This window comes from Lytechinus pictus, chromosome 5 (genome assembly GCF_037042905.1).
Source record: "Lytechinus pictus isolate F3 Inbred chromosome 5, Lp3.0, whole genome shotgun sequence".
Taxonomy (NCBI): Eukaryota; Metazoa; Echinodermata; class Echinoidea; order Temnopleuroida; family Toxopneustidae; genus Lytechinus; species Lytechinus pictus.
Window position 1 is genome coordinate 49,088,497 of NC_087249.1, and position 23,391 is coordinate 49,111,887.

Consider the following 23,391-nt stretch of genomic DNA (forward strand, 5'->3'; position numbering starts at 1 on the left):
TCATCGCAGCCTCATTATGGCGCTAGCAAAATCAAACACACAATATCTTTCGCATCCTACCGGGTACCCATTTAGCACCTGGGTCGAGAGTGGCAAAGTGTGGATTAACGCCTTGCCAAAGGACGCTAGACCGCGGTGGGATTCGAACACACGACCCTCTGTTTACAAGGCGAGAGTCAGAACCACTACACCACGGCTCTTCCACACAATTAAATCATCGTGTTTATGTGTGCAGGTGTTATTTCTCTTCGTTAGATTTTTCTATCATCTCGTTTACAATATCTAGATTTTTTTCTTATTAGTGTGAATACCCTTTGTTGATTTTCGATATTTCATACCGTTTGAAGATCCTCTGTAGAACTGATAAAGAGTTCGAGACCTTGTCCATAACTGATGAGGATGATGATGACGATGGTGGTGGTGTTGGCGGTGGTTGATGATAATGAGACGATTTGATGGGTGATGATGATTATGATGACTGTGGTGATGGTGGTGGTGGTGGTGGTAATGGAGGTGGTGATGATGATGATGATGCTGATGATGATGATGATGAAGATGATGATGATGATGATGATGATGATGATGATAATGATGATGATGATGATGATGATGATGATGATGAAGATGAAGATGATGATGATGATGGAGATGATAGTGGTGGTGATTTTGTATAGTGACATGTTTGATAGGTGATGATGACGGTGGTGATGGTGGTGGTGGTTGTTGATGATGATGATGATGATGATGATGATGATGATGATGATAATGATGATGATGATGAGACGATTAAGACGTTGATAATGATGACGACGAAGAAGAAGAAGACGGTGGTGGTGGTGATAGCGATGACAACAGCGATGATGACACGGGTGATGATTATGGTTTATCAAAAATGAATATGCAACTAAGAAGGTTATGCAACCCGGGTCCCCACGAAAGATCACGAGCATTTGCCTTCATATCCATTTCATATAGAGGGCGCCATTTATTGTGTTCTGCAACCACTGATCTCCAAAACTTCTGCAGTCCACCGAACTTGGGCCATCGAGTTCAGTGGCTAACAAAATAAATCTTACTTAGATCCGCTATAACCTTGGCTTGGTCACACTTGATTAAGATTATATTCAGTATATGTACATTTTAGTTCCGTGAACATATCAGCATTTCTAGGAAGGGTGTGATCATGACTTGTAGTAGGGGTAGTAGGTCCATGTTATGATACTAGTAATGATGTTTGATGGTTAGCCTAAGCAATGGTTGTTAATATTGTGACGATCATTTTCTATATAATGTATATCAGTTGAATAAAATCACGGTTATGTTGTTAGAATATATTGATTCATGTTTTTTCCTTTTCTCTCAATATATTCAATTTCACATAAAAGTACACACAATGGACTATAAAATTGATAGAAATAGAGAAACACTGAAGAAACTTCTACAACTTAACACTCAACCTAAACCGCTGATCCCCAAATGTCGGAAAAAGAACAACACAAGGATAAATGTATACCACACAACATGCCACAGTTCGGATAATCAAGCCGTGGTTCGATGAGAAAACCATTAAGAAATTTAGTTCATGAATCATCTGAAGTAATAAACTGGTATGTGCAAATAATATTTTATAGACTAGTGCATGTTGTATTTTCAGTAAACATGAAATTCCAAATAAAAATTAGGAGTGGATGGATATTGTGGGCATTTAAATAACAGAAAGACACGGCAGATCAAATATTTGTTTGTTTATTATTTAAAAATATCATGCAACATAGCATTAAAAAAATAATCAGGACTTAAACTAGGTATACCTTTGGCGATTCAAAGATTAACATGATTCATTTTTAGTAAAAGAAAACCCATGTACGTATTGCAAATGAAATATGCAAAAATCCCTTATGCCGGGCTCCTCAAAGGGAGAGGCAAGGAGTGAACGTGCAATGCATGACGGGATATGAGACATCCTCTGCCAAATATCGACACTCACTCCAGTGATATCGTCTCAAATCCAATTCAGCTCTAAGTTCCTCATCTAAATCCACATCCGTCTCGCAATTCCAATTTCCCTCGTTAAGTATCCTAAAGTTGTTTCGGGTCATTTCATAGTCATTTCGTATCAATAGAGTTCAATAGCAAATATATCGATCGCCTTCTCGGAGTTTGACGTGAACGAACTCAGAGAAGATTCATGATGTCACAAAGGCCTCTTTTAAAACTCTCCCCTTCAATCCCGTAATTCATAATTCCGTTCGAGGCATTGATGCGAGCTATTATCCTGATGCTAACTATTATCCCTACAACGCCCCCAGGCGATGCGCAATCATCCGAATCTTGGCGTTCGACAACACACCGAGCATTTTATCTGTTGTGGACGCCAACTGCCATTCGCTTTGCACACACATTCGTCGTGGCGTCGCCGTACGAGAGTGCATTGTATATTTCCATGGTGTATGAACCGGTATAACTATTGTGGATGTAACAAGTGGTTTTTAACTTGTTGAGTCGCCGTTTTCTATCTTTTCGGATATTTTCATCGCGATGGCATCGCCTTCAACACCCAGAGGCAGAGGATCTAAGAAACTAATACCAATCAGCGAATCAGGGTTATATCACACTGAGGATCAAGAAGATTTGGACTCTTATTTCCAGCAGATGAGAGTGTCCTCGGACGAACCCAGCTCACCATCTTCTATGTCCACATCTTCATCGTCTTCGATAGATCATTTCTGTCGCGGTTTTCCTATGCAGCTGCATGTGCCAGAGGCGTTTGCCGCGCACGAAAAGAAGTCCAGAAACACTGCTATCATCAACTCCAACAACAGCCGTGAGAATAACAACGTGAATCAGATTCCCCAGATGCAATTTCATGTGAACGAGAACCTCAACCCGCCTCCGAAAACGAAAGAGGATGAGAACAGGACTCTGAGGTTCGTCGGTCGCCGAGGGCTGGCGAGGGGTGACGGTGACGACATCAAGAGTGTCAAGGGAACTGTGAGGGGTGTCAAAAACAGGGTTCGGGCCGGCATAGCCAACTTCGAGTTTAAACCACTGGATAATAATAAGGTTTGTATTAGAAGTATTAATTGTTTTGTGAAATTGTACTGTGTATGTATTGTGATGTTTTGTATTATTAGTTTGCATGAATATAATCGAAAGTCAAAGTGAAATTATTGGTGGTCTTTGTATGTACATGTAATTACACTTTTTTTCCTTATTATTCAGCATGTTTTATGAACAGAACCGTGTATGTAACATAATAACCATGAAAAAAATACCGGAAATACAATGAGGGTGGGGTATTGATATGTTTATCAACATTCCCTTGATAAGCCTTAGGTCCCAAACAGTACATAAAATCAGTAATCATATGAAATTGACATTATTTTAAGAATAAACATGATAAAACACCCTTACTTGATCAAGTCAAATTTAGATCATGACTAATTACCACAACACTACAAACAACTTACATGCACAAGTAGGTTAGTAAATCATTTATATATTCGTATGGTAATGTGACATGGATATTAATGAGTATAGAATAGAGAAAATGTTCTAGAGTCACATCTAGAACATAACCAATTACCATAACACTGCACGTTCAACATGCATGTACAGTACAAGTAGGTCAAAAAGTCATTGATAATTATGTCTACAGACCCATGCATGGATGATAATTATCCAGTTTCCTAAGAAGCAAATATTTAACCATTAAGAGCATTCTAGATTCACTAATTACATGGGAGTGGTTTATAGGGGTGTTGAAAGATGTCTAATAACAGGTATTTGGGGTGCATCCTATCACGGTCTGAGAATGAATGGGGGTAATGAAAGGAACACAAGGGGTGGTAACTTAATAACCAGGGGTACGTTCTACCAGGATTTGGGGGTAATGAAAGTAACACAAGGGGTGATAACTCGGTAACCAGGAGGTACATCCTACCAGGATCTAGGAATGAATGGGGGTAAGGAAAGTAATTCCAGGGGTAATAACTCAATAACAAGGGGGTACATCCTACCACTACACCAGGATCTAGGAATGAATGAGGGTAATGGAAGTCACACATGCACTCAATAACCTCTTATGTTGACCCCCCCCCCCCACTTTTTTTTTGGGGGGGGGGGTTGTTTACGGTGAGATAGGAGGACTACATGTACATATAATATCTTGAATTAGGAACTGTATAGAATATAAATCCTTAATCTACCGGTAAGGTAATTATTTATATTCTATACAGTTCCTAATCATGGTTTATTTTTATTCTATTTATAATAGGGGTGTTCATGTATATATACCCAATAAGAGGTATGCTGAATATTACATGGTATTCAATTCAATTCTTAAACAAACGAGATAAAATGTCAAGATTAAGGGTCAGTTGAGATAAACTTGGTGCAAATATATGTCTACCCATTGTAATCCACGATATTCATTATTTATTATCTATTGACAATATTTTTTTAAGAAAGTGTTTATATTTCAAATACCGAATTTTTAAATACTAACTGTTGCTGAATGTGCATTCTGCCTATAATAGCACGCAAAATATAAATTTATACATTTTTTTATTAAAGTTTAATCTTTAATTACAGGGGATGGTCTTTGGATATAGAAGGGAATATATGAAAATGCCAAAAAGGCAATACATGTGCATGAATTTGTACGCCATTAGTAAATAGGTAATTATGTGAAAAAGTGATGCGTCACAACTCGAAGACATTAGAATCACTGAGTAATCAGAGAGTGAGTGAGAAAGAGAGAATTTGGGAGATAGAGATGTTTGAAAAAATAAGAGCGTGAGGGGGAGAGAGGGGTTAGAAGAAATGGAAAGAAAGTGGGAAGATAGACATGGATTTAATTGGTGGTAAACATTTAGGTTAGTTGGATTAGGGTGTTGTATGTTCATAAGGGATGATTCAGAGCTGTTGGCATGGTAGTTGAAACAGAAGTCATGTTCGGGAGCCATGTAGATCAGACGTCAACTTTGAATGTTTCAACCCTTGTAGAGGTCGCTTCATATTTTTGTCACAAATAGGATCATGATGATAATGATAATAGTAATAATAATAATGACAGTGATAATGAAAAAAAAATGATGATGATGATGATAACATTGGTGATAATAAAAATGCTAATTATATAATGATCATGATAATGATAACGATACAATGTTAGCTGGATTTCAATAGCGCTCTCCATATACCAAGAGCAATCATAATCATACATTTTTCACTCCGGCTACACCTCCAGTCGTCACTTCTTCTATACAAACTTACTAAGTATTTGTATTACCTTGAATCATTATTGTACACCAAATAATGTTTAAAAGTAAAATTGTTTTGAGATTGGATGCCAGTGGCACTCCCAAATGACTTTCAGTCAATTACTGAAGTAAAGTGCATCGTTAAGGTAGTTCAGTAACACAATGGCCGAACAGAAATTAACCCTTTGACAAAATGTGTGTTTTTTTTTAAATATATCTCGTAACTCCTTCTGGTTACTTTTCTTCTAATTTTTATCATTTTGTATTTCCCTATATCCCTTCTTCAATCTATTTTTGGTTTATTTGAACCCATTTCTTTCTGTCTTTCTTCTTCTGCACTTCCTCTTTCTTTATTTATCCCTTTCTCTTGTTATAAAAATCTATTTATTTCTTCTTACCCATTTTCATGGTTTCGTTCTTTTTTATTTCATTCTCTGTTTTCTTTCTTTCACTTTTTATTCCTTTTTTATTCATTTCTTCCATTCTTCCCCCTTCTTTCTCTTTTTGTATATTTTTTTAAATAATTTTCCTCCCGCCTTCCAAACCTTCCTTCTCTCTTCATTTCTTTCTTTCTCTTTTTGTGAGTTCAGGCTTGTCCTTAAAATGAGTCCTAAGTCCAATCAGCCAATAGTCTGGATCAGGTCGAGATAAAGATAATTATCATTCCCCCATAAACCTTGGTTGTGATAGTCCACATTACCATAATATTTATTTTGCGATGCAGGGAGACCCTTAATAGCTGGGCATGTCAAGCCCACACCCTGTCATCTTTACATAGCATCACGTATATTTGAAGTATGATTAGTTGCTTACACCCATTATACCAACAAAAAAATGCCCAAATTTAATACGGAGAATGGGCATGAAAATATACATTCTGACAAATCATATCCGTTATGGATGAATATCTCTTCTTCTCATGACCAGAGGTTTGTGTATGAATATTCGTAATTTTCCCCAAAAGTAATTTTCCCCAAAAAAAAATTATTGAAAAAAAACACCACCCTATTGATGATCAATCGATACTGTTGTGCAGATTACCAAATCATTCTATGAAGTTTATAGTTACAGACTATCACCTCTGTGCATAGAACTACTGTACACTCTGTAACAAAAATTGGTCAACATGACTAATCTCATGGGTAATATGTGTCCTACTGAGAAAAATAGTCAAAATATACCAGATTATTGGTTAAAATCTACCAGGAATTTGATTGATTTTGACCAAATTTATCGATCAGACACACATTAACCATGCAAGAGATTTGTCATGTTGATGACCAATCCTTTTTAGAGTGTAATGACATGAGTGTGTCATTTCTATAAGTCTACATGAAGATTATTTTGTGTTTATATTTTTGTAAACGAGATTGACAGAAAACGTTCAGAAATACTATCGACTGTAATCACGCAGTAAGTACCATAGGCACTATATCCCATCATTTAATGAATTATCATTTAAAAAATCAAAATGATCACCGATATATCAAGCAGCCACCGTGGGGTGCCTTATTGGCCTAGGCAATATACTACAGGTGCATAAAAAACAGCCACTGACTCCGTGTGTTAAAATGATGAGCCCTTTTGTGCACCAAAAGATCAATAATTCTTTGATAGGCCTATTTATTCAAGCGGACCAGTAATTGTGGTGTCAGCCCGTCATCATTATTTATTCATATGAACTCGCGAGCGAGATGAGGACAGGTATTACAGCCGCAAGCAATATCATGCTAATTGTTCTGTTAGTATAGGCCTACACTTTTATATCTATACCGATATATTTTATTTGCCTTTATGATACATCGCCGCCTGCCAGTTTTCCCGCTTACTGCCCCCCTAAAAATTATAAAGGAGGGCTCTGCGGTCCGTGATATCATATTTGACGCACTATTCTTTGACTTATATACATGTACATGGAAAATCATGAAGTATTTGAAACAATGTCTTCAAGATATTTTGCATTTCTTTGAGATTATTTTATACATGAATACTCACTTTTTGTTGCAAATCGAACTTAGAATAATTAATGTGTGTATTAAAAAAAAAAACTAAACGTCTGCAAACGATTATTCTACTTTCAACGGGGGATCGAACTAACCAAAACGATGCGTTGTCTCTCATTGACTGTATGCGAGCTAGTCTTAAAGTTTAAGATTTACCTTTTGATATATTAATAAAAATATAGAGAATATCTACTTATGATTTCATTATCACAGCGAGACCAAAAATGCTTTGAATGGGAAAGAACTTGTTTTGCTATACTTGGTAACATAGTTATTGCGGTATGAATGTATTAAGTAGTGAGTTAGTATGTTATCTTTCAAGCGAGTCTCCATATCAAGACTACACTGCTCAGAATGTTGCATTTTGGGTAATGAATCTGACCAGATTTTAGTAGTTGAGCTCTAGAGTTGGTGCTATGAAATCGATATGAAATGCTGTTTGTTCGTATTTTCTTTAAGAAAAAAAAATCATCACCATGATTACGGAGTTCTCCTGTAAAATGATCTCATCGTGTAACAAAAAATAAGCCTAAATATGATATATTTAAATTCCTTTTTTTTAGCTCGTATGTAAATGTCAAGGTATTGAATTAAAACAAGGCATCTTTGACCTTGCGAAGAGTATATTTGCATTTCAAGTCGGCATAACTCACGATCTGTTTGCGCGAAGTAATGGATTCTGATATCTTAGACAAATAAAGGTTGGCTGTTATAGCTTAGATTAAATAATTCGATTGTATCCTTTTCTTTTGTCAGTGTCAGCCTTCGTGTTGAAATCCTTGCGTTCCATGGGCAAATACAAATCGCATTTATGAACATTTATGAAAGATATGGTTGAAAACCATTGAAGGATAGATACTATGTAAATGGAATTTTGTATTCAAGGAGATTGTTTATTGTGACGTCCCTAGTCATTTCAGGTCATTGAATACAGGTTCAAGGTAAAAAAAAGTTAACATATTGATAACAAATGTATTTGATGCCCTTTCGTGTAATTTAAATCTTTATATTTTCAGGCAAATCAAACTGACTGCTTTTCCTATACATTAGAGAGGCACTGTCCTCAAAGGAATATAGACAGTATAGGGTCTTGTAATGGACCCATGTCATGTAAACTAGTCGTATTGTAATAATATATAGTACGAAATATAATGAATATAATTGTGAAGTTTGGTATAGATTATGACAAACATTTTGCTCTTTACGGAAGAGGCATATTAAACATTGTAGCAACATAATTGGGAATGAATATGGTAAAGAATAGAAATGCCAAAAAGGTGTTATCATTATTTTCGGTTTGTATCATGAAATTTTTCAAGTTCATCATGTTCCATTCTGCAGGAATAAGACACCGATGAATAAATTCGCATCAAATATCAAATGGAATTGATGAGTCAGTTCATACTTTTTCTATAGTAGATAAAGAAATTGCCTGTTCTTTTTGTTGATGAACATATATAATATCTCAATTTACACACTGTTTTAAATAGTAAGATATAATAATGAAAACATGACAAAGACAATTAACAAATGTAAATCTCTAACATCGCTTCTCAACATTGTCGATGTGATTATATATACTGCATTTTTAAAATCTTCTGTGATAAATTTGAATTGTTTGACACATCTTTACTCCATCATCATTATAATCATTTTCATTCAGAAATCAAATGTCGTCAACTCTGCTGACGAGGTCGGTAGGATAATCGTTTACACGACCAGCGTCAGGATCGTCCGACAGACATTCGACGACTGCCAGTACGTGCGGAAACTCTTTCAGAATCACAGGGTCTTATTCGAGGAGCGGGATCTCTTCATGAACGCGAAACATCAGAAGGAGCTTGAAGAGAGGCTAGGTACTACCACAGACATCAACTTGCCTATCTGCTTCATAGATGGAGAATTGGTTGGGGTGAGTGGATAACTGTTTTGTTTTCTCCTTTTACTTAATTTTTTGTATTATTCTTTTACCTCATATACTCATCCCACATCCCTCATTCCATTTCATTTCTCCTTCATCTTCCTACTACCCTTATTTAATTTCTCCTCTCTCCTTCTACCCTTTTCTCATTTCTCCTCCCCTTCAGTTTTCAACACCTTTTTTCACATCCGCCCTCTCTTCGTATCCTCGTAGCTCATCACACTCTCCTCCCTTAATTTTCTTCTCTTTTAACTTCCCTCTTTCTACTTTCTATCCACGTTGTCTCATCCTTACCATTCCTCCTTCTCTATACATCTCCTCCCTTCTTCTATTTCTCCGTAACCTCCCTCTCTCCCCTCCTCACTTCCTCGTAGCTCCTTCTCTCCATCTTTCCCATCCTCCCTCGATCCTTCCATGGACCTTATAGTAGGGTCCATGATCTTTCTGCATCCCCCAGCCTCCCCCTCCTCTTCTTCAAATGCCATTCTCCATTCACAGAGCTCCTTTGTCCTTTTAGATGATGTTTATGCTGAGGAAAGTAAAAGGCCTGTTTTCCTTTGAGGAAAACATGCATTCATTTTATGTATTCCTTTAGATGTGTCAGTGTGTGTAGACCTTCACTGCAAGTTACTAGCTTTGTGTCATTTTGTTAAGTCTGAAATTTAGAACAAGAATAACTACTAATAAGTTAGCGTGACAGACATGAAAGCATTCAAGGTGACAGCATAATCATTAGTATACTTATATCATTTTTATTTTTACCCAAGGTTATCGGTTATTTCTCAATGTAAACCCTGATGAAGTATTAAGCCCGTTCCTTAGGCAAACATACTTAAGCAAATTAATGGTAAAGCATATTACTACACTTTATTTACACACCTTGAGAAGTATAAATGAATGTTCATCCTTTGTATCGACTGTGCAATCACATAATGTGCACAAAAAAATGTTTTTACACGGAGTCATTGTGTCACTAGATCTCTGTAGTCCACAAGTTAATTCCACAATACAACTGATATAATTATGCAAGCCACTTGATTTGGGCAGGTGTTTTTTTTTTGTAAAAGGGTATTAGTAATACACCTGCTCTGCTAGACTGTATAATACTTTATTAGAGCCATCGTTAATAAGCAAAGAAGATTGATGTCACGTAGAAAACGCCTTCCCTCAAAAGGTGATAACATGTCGTCGTGTATATCTTGGGTTCATTTCTTTAGTCAGGCCTATACGGTATATTTCTGAATAAAAGAAATCAACTAAACGAGAAGCTGAAATGCTTCAACTTCTATTCTTATACCTTAAAAAAAAAATATTTTCTCACTTTTCCCTAAAATAAAGCTTGAGTTAGTTTACGTTAATGTATAATGAAGATCACTTGTAGTATATACATAGTTCTACATTTAATGAATATATTGGTGAGAGATATAATTGCTGTTAATGAGTATGAACGTAGTTTTTAGCTCGAGACATACATGGACTCACAGACTCGGACATACTTATACACCTATGCAGTATATATACAGTGTAGAATAGTAGAAGTAACTCATTTGCGTGTGTTTACTCCCACATGCAGTGAGTGACGTTTCTGTTACACTGAATACTTCCTTTTTGAATCATTATGCACAGCCCTGTCACTGTTTTCAGACGTGTTGTTTGTTCACATCGTCAGTCTATTGTCATGTTCCTTTGCCCCATGAAAAGAGAGCCCTTTTATGTGTATTTTAGTCTATTTTTGTCGATGCTACAACACACTGTCTCGTTTGTAGGCTATATATGCAAGGTCATGATAATGACTATTTTGACAGAGGAAAATTCCATAAATATGATTTTCTTTTGATTTTTCTTTGTAATTATTAAAATTCAAATGTATGGTTACTTTACGAAGTAAGATATAACGGAGCTGTTTACATCGGAAATGTTATGCACGCCAGTGCCTATTGCATCTATATATAACATATTATAGCGATGACAATATTGTGAATTATATGACGGCATTTTTAAAACATGAATATTTGACAAACAGTGATGTAAAACCTGTCGAGATGTATTCATTTCAGCAGATAATAATAAATTATACAAATATGTATTATAAAGAGTATACTTATTATGCTGATGGCTGTTTGGATTCTTTGAAATTCTAGTCCTTTTGAAAAGTCATGTATGGGCTTAAGTTGAACATACACACAGGTCTTGCAAAAATGGCGTCTTTCTTTCACGAAACATGAACATCAAATATTTGCTTGATATAAAACTGATAGTTTCCTTATCCTAATTTGATATTCATTTTTGTCATTTATTGTAGTTGCATCCCTCTTTCTTTTATTACATCTTATTTTTTTAAATACATTTATGTTAAAGTTCGCACCATATTTCTGCAACGAACCAATTACTAAACATGATGCATTTTGATCGAGCTTGTAGGATGATTAAAATATGTTAACTTTCGAAATGAATTACATGTATTCGAATTTAAAGGTCAAGTCCACCACAGTAAAATGTTGATTTGAATAAATAGAGAAAAATCAAACTAACATAACGCTGAAATTTTCATCAAAATCGGATGTAAAATAAGAAAGTTATGACATTTTAAAGTTTCGCTTATTTTTCAAAAAAACAGTGATATGCACAACTCAGTGACATGCAAATGAGACAGTCCATGATGTCCCTCACTCACTATTTCTTTTATTTTTTATTGTTTGAATTATACAATATTTCATTTTTTACAAATTTGACAATATGGACCAACTTTACTGAACCATATATTATTACACAATGCTAATTCCATATTTTCAGGGAAGAATTATTGTTGTTTCACTTGACAATGAGGAAAAAATAGTATATTTCATATTTCATATAAAAAAATACAAAAGAAAAAGTGAGTGGATGATGTCATCAGTCTCCTCATTTGCATACCGACCAGGATGTGCATATAACTCTTTTGTGAAATTAAGCGAAACTTAAAAATGTCATAACTATCCGATTTTGATTAAATTTTCAGTGTTATGTCTGTTCGATTTTTTTCTTTTTATTCAAATAAACTTTTTGCTAGGGTGGACTTGTCCTTTAAGGGGCATTTATTGAAATTTCACTATTTAATGTCTTTAGCTATGCACATTAATATGTATCTATGCACTTCAAAATTATTTGGACATCGAAATTAATTACAAACATAAATTTTGTGAACGCTTCAGAGTGCAGACAGTGTAATTACACACTTTAGTCTCTACCATTACCATAACACACAACACGTTCGTGTCAAGAGGCTTCGAAAATTGATTTTTGCTTTCGCTAGATAATTCACGTTTTTTTAGCTTGGTTCAGCTGTGCCGTTTTCATGGCAACAGCAATTAACTCCTCGAGTGTGACAATCAATGTATATTACAAAATTACATTTTTGCTTGCGCTCTCTGAATAGACATAGTCAAATACATAACTAAGACAAACGAATAAACCCGTTTGTAAAATGACGTCGTCTGTATGTAATGGAGTATTGCATTTGAGAAATTAAGTGTAATGCCAACGAACATTCAGGCTTATATGCCACATTATGGTGACGAATGCGAATCCGGTGAATTTGCTTTTATGTTTGGTGTTTTTTTCTACTGCTATATACTAAATAACGGGAATGAAGCTATAGTTATGAGAAAAAAAAATCAATTTCCTTTGCTCACTCGCTTCGCTCGCTCACATTTACAGAATAAATAACGTGTAAATCACGGTCTGCCCTCAAAGTATTTACTCTTTATGCTTGTGGCAAATTAAACTCGCTTAAAGATTTAAAGGAAAGCAGCCCCTAAAAGCACAAATTTCTCCCTTTTTCATGTTGTGGTATAGAACTTCTGCACAAGTTCCATATTATGTTATTTACACACGTCAGTTGGCATCCATAACATTCCAGTTAGGTGTTAAATCGAATATGTAAAAATGACTTTGGCGCTCCTTTATTACCCATTGTGTTTCGTCTATTGTATAATGGTATAGTTCAAGGACACGCAATACGTGATGCCATCGTATTGCACAATTTTTTTATCTACATTATTTTGTGTCACCTTGGAATCTTTAATTAAAGACAGGAAGCAGGATCTATCATGCATAATAATTGCTTTTTAATTGTTTCATTCGAGACGTTTGACTTCTTTCTTTTGAAGGCAAATATGAATTGCATATTTCATATTTTTATTACACTATCTTTCTATGTCTTTCGTTCTTTTTTCAGAGATTTCTTGACAGTATTTTAATAATATTATTCAATAATTTTATTCCTTTGCTTTCACAGGATCTCAGGAAGCTAGAAGAACTCAATGAATCTGGAGAATTGAGGAGAATTTTACAAAGATTTGAGGTAAATATATCGTCAACTGAGGAAGTCTTTGTTTCAATTTTCATTTAAATTAAATTCAGTATTTCATTCAGTAAAAATAAAGCAGTAAGGCCTATACGAAAATGGGAGGCACATTTCACATAGAAAGGGAAAATACCATTACTATTATTGATGTTGTACGCTTCTGCCAAATATACAAAATCAATTTACAAAATATTTCAATCGGATTTTTTATTCAAACATGTTGTTCGATATCAAATTAGAAATGTTTGATTTTTCCCCTTTCGAGGAAGCTTTCAAGCATAATGAACCCTAATTGCTCTATGTGCAACTTTTCAAATCCTTAAACTTCAGAAGAAAGATTATATTTTATTCACCTGCAACCGAGAATCAAAACAATGATAGCCTAGCGCTCACCTCATACGCGACATTTTTTGTCTCAAAATTGTCAAATTGTGTTCGACTGATGACAGTTTAACAAAGAAAATAATAATTTTCATTTTCTATTGCCCACATCTTATAAAACGATAGTGACAAATTAGCCATTGAATCCCAGGTTTGGATGATTTCCTTTGTCCCTTCTTTCAAGGAAGGTATAAAAGCTTGACGAGAAATACAACTGAAAATGCAACATTTGCATTCCGATCTTTGTCGTCATTTATCTTTATTTCCATTTTTTTTGTTCAAAGGAGGAATTCACCTGTGAAATTGCCTGTTTGAATCACTGTTTACATTAGTATACAATGAAAATAACACTGTATAATTATGTAAGGTCGTTCTCTCTGTCCTAAAAAAATGCAATAGAAAGGGGGATTTTTTTTTTTACTGTCGCACTGGTTATGTAATCGTTGTTATTTTGTGAACCAAAGAAAAGAAAAGGTGTCAAAAAGTTCAAGAGCAAATTTAGAGTCAACTCTGTTTTCTATATCTACTACTACTAATATTAGATTTAAAAATATATTTCAAGTAATGTAGACCAAATTTAGGCACAGGTCATCGGTTTGTCATCACGCATAAAAGTCATCTGAGTTTTAAACCTAAAATTGAAACGTATTTATGACAGAATTGTCTTACGAACCATTAGTTAATTAATATTTCAATCAGGGTCGTTGCACGTACATTGGTTTAAGAAATTCCTTCTATGATTTGTACGATTTAAGTTTGAAGAAGACAAAAACTAGGTGCAAAAATAAGAAAAGAAAGAAAAAAACCCAAGAGTGGAAAAGAAGTTCGTTCATTTATTGTCGATAAAAGTTTTTAGATTATTTCGAGGAAGATTGAGAAAAATAGAAAAGATAAACCTGCTCTACATTAAACTTTAAAGTAAATACTCACAGATACATGAACTGCCTGGTAGCTAACATTCATGTTAGCATGGAGAAAAGGAGCCCCCCCCCCCCCCCCCACAAAAAAAAAATGATATAGATATAGAATTAAAGGTTTAATAAAAAAAATAATGAAAAAGGAATGATGAAGTTTATAATAAACCTTTGAAACTAACTGACTTAGTCATGGCTGATTCTAAAGAAAGATATATGCTTCTGTTTACCGAGTTTAACAGATTATTGAAGAGCATTGTTCAAAAAGCTAGCTCATTTCGAAAGCTTGGTCAGTGGCGATCTATATTGATTGTGGTTTGAGGCGACATTCCAAGAAATATTCATCAATTCTAATTGTCACAAATACAACCATTAAACTTAGATGCTGTGTAATATGGGTGTATACCTTCATCATGTTCATATGTTATTTTCAGGGGCGACTCCATAGGATATTAAGAACAATATAGAATGGCATCCGCAGTCTGTCTTGCCAGTTCACCGACCCCCTCCCCTATTAAAAGTCGCAGCCGTTGTCCCTGATCATTTTCATAGTCATGTTTTGGCTAACTTGCTTTCATAATCTATAATGCCAGAGTGGATGATCCATTTCTTACACCAGCTTTCACATTAAAAAAAAATCTTATTCAAGCATAACAATTGGAAAGGAAATGATGTATAGTTTGAGCAGGGAATTGCAGATCCATAGCTTCTACCCATTTCGGGTCACCCTAGTATAATAGTAGATATATCCATGATGCATTGTCTTTACGGACATAGAATACTACACCGAACCCCCCCCCCCCCCCTCTCTCTCTCTCTCTCTCTTTACAATATTCATTGTTATCCTTTCATCCACAAAGTCTTTGTTTCGTTTTATAGTCATTCCGATCAATACCCAACTTTCAAAGCATCATTGGTATATTACAATGCAAATGGCCCCCCTGAAAGGGCTTGAAAGTCTGACTGGAATTTACCATTACATGTTTGTTGGCTTGTAATTATGGGTAGGAGTAGGTTTTGGTCAATACTGTGGCGCAGGTACTAATTCTTAAATCGGATGCTTAACATTTAGGGTATATATAGGGATCAGTGTGATACGTCCATGCACCAGTATTATTATGATTATTTTATTTTACGCTTGGATGTGGGTGTGTGTGTGTATCATTTTATGAATTATATATGAAGTTATGAAAAGCAGAAAATTAACAACTACCAAAGAGACATCAGCAACATAATACATTTCAGCACCACAATGGCAAGTTATTAATACTTACAACGAATAGTGCCTGTATCCCTTCATGCATTATATATGTTACAAGAAATAACAATAACAAAAACATCAAAAGCAGAATATGACCCCACCCCCATCTTTTAAATGAGATTGAGCGATGGTGATATCAAGATTCATTTTCTTACTTGTGTTATCATACCTAAAGCGTTAGTATAAGCCTATTAACAAAAAAAATGTAGAACCCCTCTTTCAAAGAGATATCGTATCATTATGATGTACACAATAACAAAAGAATTAAACGAAATGTATGTTTCACACAGCGTGTTTTATTGAAATAAACTTACGGTTATTCTTTGATAGTTTAAAGAGAGTTTGAATAAAATGTTTTGAAAATTTACAAAAACAATGTCCAACTTTTAAACAATGCATATTAGACATTGAACATTGTTGTTGAAATGTTAACATTAGAGTAAAGCGAGCTGTATGAAGTCGTTTGTTGTTTGTGGTTTATTCGCTTGCAAATAAATCAGACACGTGAAAATACACGAGTGTAACTTTTGGGATCATTATCATTTCAGTGATAGCGACCCTTAAATGTTTGTTATGTTTCTTGGATTCATACTGATCCTTATGCCCACTCTATTATCACGAAACAGGATATGTCCTTGCATTATGTGAGCATGTTCATTGTTACAAAAGCTAAATCATACTTATCTCTCTTTTTATCGGTTAAGTCCTAAAGGTAAAGAACTTCAAGGCTTATTTAGAATTGCTTTAATCATACAAAAGATAACCAGGAAGGCGCTACACATGAATGAATGAACTGTAGATCATGAATCACTCAGATTTAGATCACTCGATTACAAGTTTTTGCAAAATTGATAGACAACTATAATAATGAGACGGTCATTTGTTTAATTAAAAACAATTTTGGATGAACTTGGTTCTTGCATAAAGACATGCATGCATGGGTACAAACTTCATGTTCTCTACTAAATGTACGTTACTCATAGGCATAATTTTTGTGCGAGTATGAGGTTGGTACATGTACCCCGCCCCCTCCCCACCCCCCTACCCAAAATATAATATTTACCATTTCTAAATATGTATATATACATGTATATATATATATATTGTTCAACATCATGTTTCTCATCGATTGTCTATGAACATCTTGTTGCATATATTCTCTTTTTTTTAATGAATCATGATGTGCTAATTATTCATCATTATACATAATAAATCAACAAATTTGACTGGCTCGCTTCACTCGCTCGCGATTTTCTGGAGCGGTGCAACGTGTTAAAATAACGGCCCTCAGACATACATTCGACATGTACAGTATACCAGAAGTTGATTATTTGAAGAAAAGTACCATTCTTGAACGGTATACGTCAGAACTATCAGACTAAGATATGAAATCATTTTCTTTCATTACTAGTATAAGATGCCGAATAAAGTCATTCCACTCATAAAAGTCGATAATGGATAATTTATACAGTATAGAGTTATCACCAGAACTCTGATGAATTCAGAGATATTTGCATTTATTTTGACAGTTCTGTTTTCTAATTTAAAAAAATAAGTTTTTACCGCCACCGTATATCTACATTTATCACTACCAAAATAATTTCGCATTCTTATGAGTATTTGGTGGATTTAACAATTTTGTACTATGAGGATGTTAAAAAGGAGTGATCTAGCGTGACACCGAGGTACATTCTTCATTTTTTAAAATCATCATTAATAACCTCTCTCTTTTTTATTTTATTTTATTCTCTCTCTCTCTCTCTCTTTACAGAAGCACAACCCCATGATTAGCTGTAAAGGATGCGGCGGCCATCGCTACATTCCCTGTACGTTTTGCAACGGGAGTAAGAAGTCGTTATTACGTAATAACTGGACGGATGCATTCATAGCACTCAAATGTTCGTATTGCGACGAGAATGGGTTACGGAAGTGCCCCGAATGCCACAAGCGGTAGAGTAACTGCTTATACCCCATTTCTAATTATTTACTTAATTCAAGTTAGTGCAAGATTAATACCATAGTCGGACCCGCGTAACCGACTCCAACCCGACCAAAGTTATTATTTGATATCGGTTACCGGGTTTGGAATCGGTATCGTTGATATGACTGTATAATTTTGTGTGTGTATATAGGATAACAAAATTAGCCAAGATTTCTATCATAATATAGTATTTGTAAAGAATTTCAGATTTTGAATGTATATTTGTAGCCACGAAGGAGGACAAAATAGAGCCAATTCTTTACTCTTTTGAAAGATTTTTTTTAGTTCATTAATTTTTTTGACAACTTTCTTTGATAGAAGATGCTATTGAAAATTATTGTTCAGTTATTGTGCAACTGTCTGCTAAGATTTTTTTTTACAAACAAACTTGATTGACCATTATCGTATAAAAAGAGGTTTTAACAATAATTATGATGTTCTCATATTAAGAGAAAATGTTTTCTCTTCTGCACACACCCGGTACATTCCTATAGTATATCATTCTACTTCTGAACTGAATCCTTTCTGCAAAGCTTAGTAACTATTTTCAAGATAAGAAATGTTATTATTGTTTCAGCGTGTTCAAAACAAACGTTCCACATGGGGGCCTTTATCATGTAAATAGCACAAAACACTATTTTCTAATTTATGCATCTTGAATGTACATTAATGAAAAGCTTAATATTTTTGTTTGTTTCTGTGCAGTACAATATGCAATCCGTGTTATGGTCTTGATTGTCGTGCAAAGTTAATATTTTTTCTTCAAATATATGAATCTGCAGTTGATTGTATTTTATTATTCTGAAAATAGATCTAAAAGTATAATCATATAATATATATTTATATGCCGGATATATAGATAATTACTGTGGTGCAAAAAGTAAGAATGACGGCGAATAAAGAATATTTATTTTGGGATCATTTATTGCCTATTTTTCTCGAATGTATTCATTGTGGCCTGAACAAAATTGGATTGATCTCAAATATTGATAAAACAATTGAAATCATAATTTTGCTCCTTCTTGCATTATTATCCGCCTCAATCATGTTGATGTCTATGATTAAAGTTTTGTGATCAACCTGTTCTTTATTCACCGTCATTCGATATATTTGTATAAATGTAACCAGATAATATTTTTCTCGAACCTTCTATGGCCCAGTCTTTCACTCAGAGCCGTATATGCCTATACCATGTGTACACAATTAAAAGGAAAAATACTCTCTTTCCTTGTTAATTATCGATGCATGCCAGAATAACTGCAAATTACCCAGGTACATGTTTTCATTACCCTTGATAACACCTTATACTCCAGTAATATTTATTTTCCTAGAATCTTACTGACCTTCATAAGTTTCAAGTCTTTTTGGTATTCTTATTGAGGTACGTATTCAACTTGCAGAAGAAAAAAAATGAAAATGCACCTAAATATAAGGAATTTTGAGATATGGTTGATGCATGTGTTCATTATACCTTTGATATCACTATTATCTCAAGTAAAACAATATTGAATTCATGATTCGAGTCGCGTCTGGCAGAAAACAGCAAACAGTCATTACTTTACCAATGCGACATCGTGCAAAAACGCATAGTTTCTGCTGGCTGGGTCTTGAAGACGGTTTACCTTGTTTACGGGTCGCCAAAAGCAAAGGGTTTGCAGTTTTCTGTTTTATATAGTGTTACATTAATTTGTTTACATAAATGTTTTTAATAAAAATGATGAATGCGCTAAATAGGGGTAATTTTGTTCTGTCTCCACGGGGAGATAAACACTGCACATGTTGCACGGAGACAATGAGAATAATGTTCACTATCTTTCAGATTGTTGAAATTAATGTGAGTGCCTTTTTCAGTTGAGATTCAGTCGACCTTGTCTAATGGTCATAAACATTATATAATTAAAATATATTAAAACTGCAAACACGAGCCATTCTATTAGTAATGCATCGATGGTTAATCATATTAATGCAGTCTTCTCAAAACTCAATTTATCAAGATGATTTGCCACGAGACAGTTATACTTTCAGGGTTAATGTTTGAAGTGAAAGAAGTTAATGTGATCTATAGTTTATTAGAGTAATATTACTGAACATTATTTTTATTTGGAAGTGTTGACCCTGTCTGTGGGTAAATGAATAGAGCTCTCCACTCTTAAGAGGCCTTGCGCTCCATTAGTGGTTAAGATTATTCAATATTTTTTGTAATGCCTTGTAAATCTGTTTTTGTACAGTTTGTAACATGCAACATCAAAAACCACATTTGGTTTAGTTTAAAACCATAATTAGTATGTTAATACATACAATGTATATAACAACGCTGTGTAAAATTTTAAGCTCGTCTTTCTCTATTGTTTAAACTTTTTGTTTAAAAAGTGTAAACAATTGCTTCAGAGTTTTTGTTACAGTGAATGAAATAAAAAAACGTGCTTAAAGTTGTAAACATCGTTTTTGCGGTGCATAGGAAGGTGCATACTCTTATTTATTTCAAGAATTTTGTAAATATATAGAAATAAGAGAATCGTTTAAAGGAACACCTTGCCAAACTTTATTGTAATTATATTGCAATTAATTGCATACTCGGTTTACAGGTATATAAGGTTTTTTTTTATATAAGATATGATGTAAGTAAACACAAGTGTTTTTTTAATATGTATATGGTTAAGCAATGGAATAATTTTTCAGATATTTTCCTAGATGTGTTATGTTGACATGGTCATACATAATTGGACATAGGCATATTTTACACGCTGCAGCTCCATTATTGAAACAGTGAAATTTTACTGAGTTGTTTTAAGAGTGTAGGAATAAGTGTAAGTTAAGAAGTATACGTCATCGGTCATGTTGTCCAAGATTATGGTGATCCTCATAAACATCTTGACCCTTTGTCCTGCTGATTTACTTTCTGAGGGGTTTTGGCCAACTTCGACACGGACCATTTCACAATTAAGAGTGCCACTCTTTAAAAAGGATGAAGCCAAGTGCCAAGTAATGGCGTGATCGGGAAGTTTTACTGTCATGGGCACCTCTGGTGAAAGCTTTGTTCCTTGAGCTATTTCAGGGGTAAATAAATACATTGGAAAACAATAGTGGTATTGAGACCAGTTAACAAGGCGAAACACAATGCATTAAATGGACCTTAGCAAGTTCTTGACAAAAGGACCCCTTTGAACTTACTTTGATTAGGGCAGGAATATGGAACTTTGATTTCCTAGTATAATGAGAGTATTGATTTAACGCCCCTCTTGCTCTCAAAAGAAGCGATATTAACCCTCAATATTAATCTCTAAGTGACATGTATTACGTGATGTGTAAAAGCTTTCAAAACGAATGATTCCTTATAACATTTGAACATGAATGGCATACATCAATCATCAAGCTCTCACCAGAGCTAAAGAGTCATGACCGTAAACATTATCATGATTATAGTCCTTATTCAAGTTAGCCCTATCTACTGACAATAAACATCACTTTGCATCATTTTATTAAAATTTTTACAAATGCACATAGCACTTTAATTCAGCTGTCAAACAGTCATCAAACAAACCAGCCCTTAGATATATACGCCACCAAAAAAACGTCTTAAGTGGAAGATGGAATATGTGTAATTATTGGTCTAAAATTAAAGGTCAAACAAGACTTCTTGACAACGCTAAAGATATGCTTGACATTAACGTTCGTTTGCCAAGGATTTATTCTTTTTTTTTTCAAGATTTCGTAAAAAAGGATCCATCAACTCCAAAACTGTACACATCCGTGTGTACTACTGGACAGTCATCAGTTTTTGCACTCTTAAAATAATCCATCCTTTCTTGTTTCTATCTCATATCAGCCAAATTATAATTATGTGACATAAACAAATAGGAATTCGGGGAAATCCCTCCCCTCCCTCTCAGAGATCATATTTATCCTATGTGTTTGTTCAGAAAATATTTGTTTTCTATTAACTTGCGCATATAGATAAATATTCGATTTTGATAACCAGGAGACCATAACACAAAGTTTAGCAATGATCGTAGAAAATTTTTCCTTGATTGTTTCCATTGACTACACTGTACAATCAATCGTAAAAATCAAGCGTATACGATCAATCGCTAACCTTTGTGTTACGGGGCCCTAATCATGTTTCGAAAGGGGGGGGGGTGTTTGTTTCATGTTATTTCTTCCCTGTGCAAAATTCGTTTTGAAATCCCCTAATTAACAAAAACAAATCTTTTTCGTATATGAAATTCGTTACTTATCGTACATCAAATATAAATCTTGTGAAAGCCATTCAACGTGTTTTTTTTTTTCAATATTGATCTTGTAAATGAGATAGTCTTTAATTCTCTGTTTATCTGGGTAATTTTATGATTTCAACTGTTCTTATGACTGGTAATCAGTATCATCTAAATTTATTTGTTCATGTCCCCAATAGTAATCGGGTTATAAACTTTAAAAATCAAGAGGAGAGCGACAGAAAGAGATAAAAGAGAAATAGAGAGGGAGACTGCATGGCCAAGTATAATTTTCCAGTGTATTTGATATACAATTCGATAGATCGATCATCCATGACTGTGTTTATCACGATCTCACGATATCAAACACCAGATTTGAACTCGTTGAGAGGAATTTCGAACCAGGAAGTGACTACATGAAAAATAAATCCATGGTGGCTCGAGAGAGTTAAATCGACTTGAAATGAACCCATGCTGAAGTTTATTTGAAAAAGTGAGAATTTTTACACAAGTCAGTCTTTGTACATTTTCAATGTGTTTTTCAATAAGCCACACTGGTTTCTCAAATTGAAACAAACTCTTGAGGTGCACAAATAATGTTGGGAAATTAAGAATAGTAATGTTTTGAAATTGAAGTTCCTTGTTCGACACGTAATGTGTTTCCAAAAATAGAATATTGAGAAAAGCACACCCATGAACATTATGAGGTTTCTGATTATTATTATTAGTGAAAAACGTCGTATGTATTTGCTCAATTATGTAAATCCTGCAATGATGACGTTATCAATTCAAAACGTCAAATTATCAAGTTGCTTTCAAGTGAAACTGACTATTTCGCAGTGTGTGCGATTCTAACAATGATACAAAACCTTGTATTCCATTGTTTAACGTAGACGTTTAACATAATTATATCAACATTATGAAATAAGATTTAACCACATTCCCAGTCTGTATTTCGTTTATATATTTCAATTTTGATATATGTGGTTATTAAACAGCAAGTATTGGTTTGTTCAAAATTATTTTTATGATTTTAAATGATAAAAAGTCAGTTGTCAGTGGTTTAAACTGGATGTATGTACTATAAAAGGTATAAATAGTACATTATTC

At 34.3% G+C, this 23,391-nt stretch overlaps 1 protein-coding gene across 1 annotated transcript; it reads left to right on the forward strand.

Moving 5' to 3' along the window:
- Positions 1-1,951: 1,951 nt before the first annotated feature.
- On the forward strand, positions 1,952-22,749 carry LOC129261154 (glutaredoxin domain-containing cysteine-rich protein 1-like). Its single transcript, XM_054899211.2, has 4 exons — positions 1,952-3,063; positions 8,931-9,179; positions 13,465-13,530; positions 17,861-22,749. Exons 1-4 carry the CDS (start codon positions 2,539-2,541, stop codon positions 18,041-18,043), a joined length of 1,023 nt encoding a protein of 340 aa, XP_054755186.1. The 5' UTR covers positions 1,952-2,538; the 3' UTR covers positions 18,044-22,749.
- The last annotated feature ends 642 nt before the right edge of the window (positions 22,750-23,391 follow it).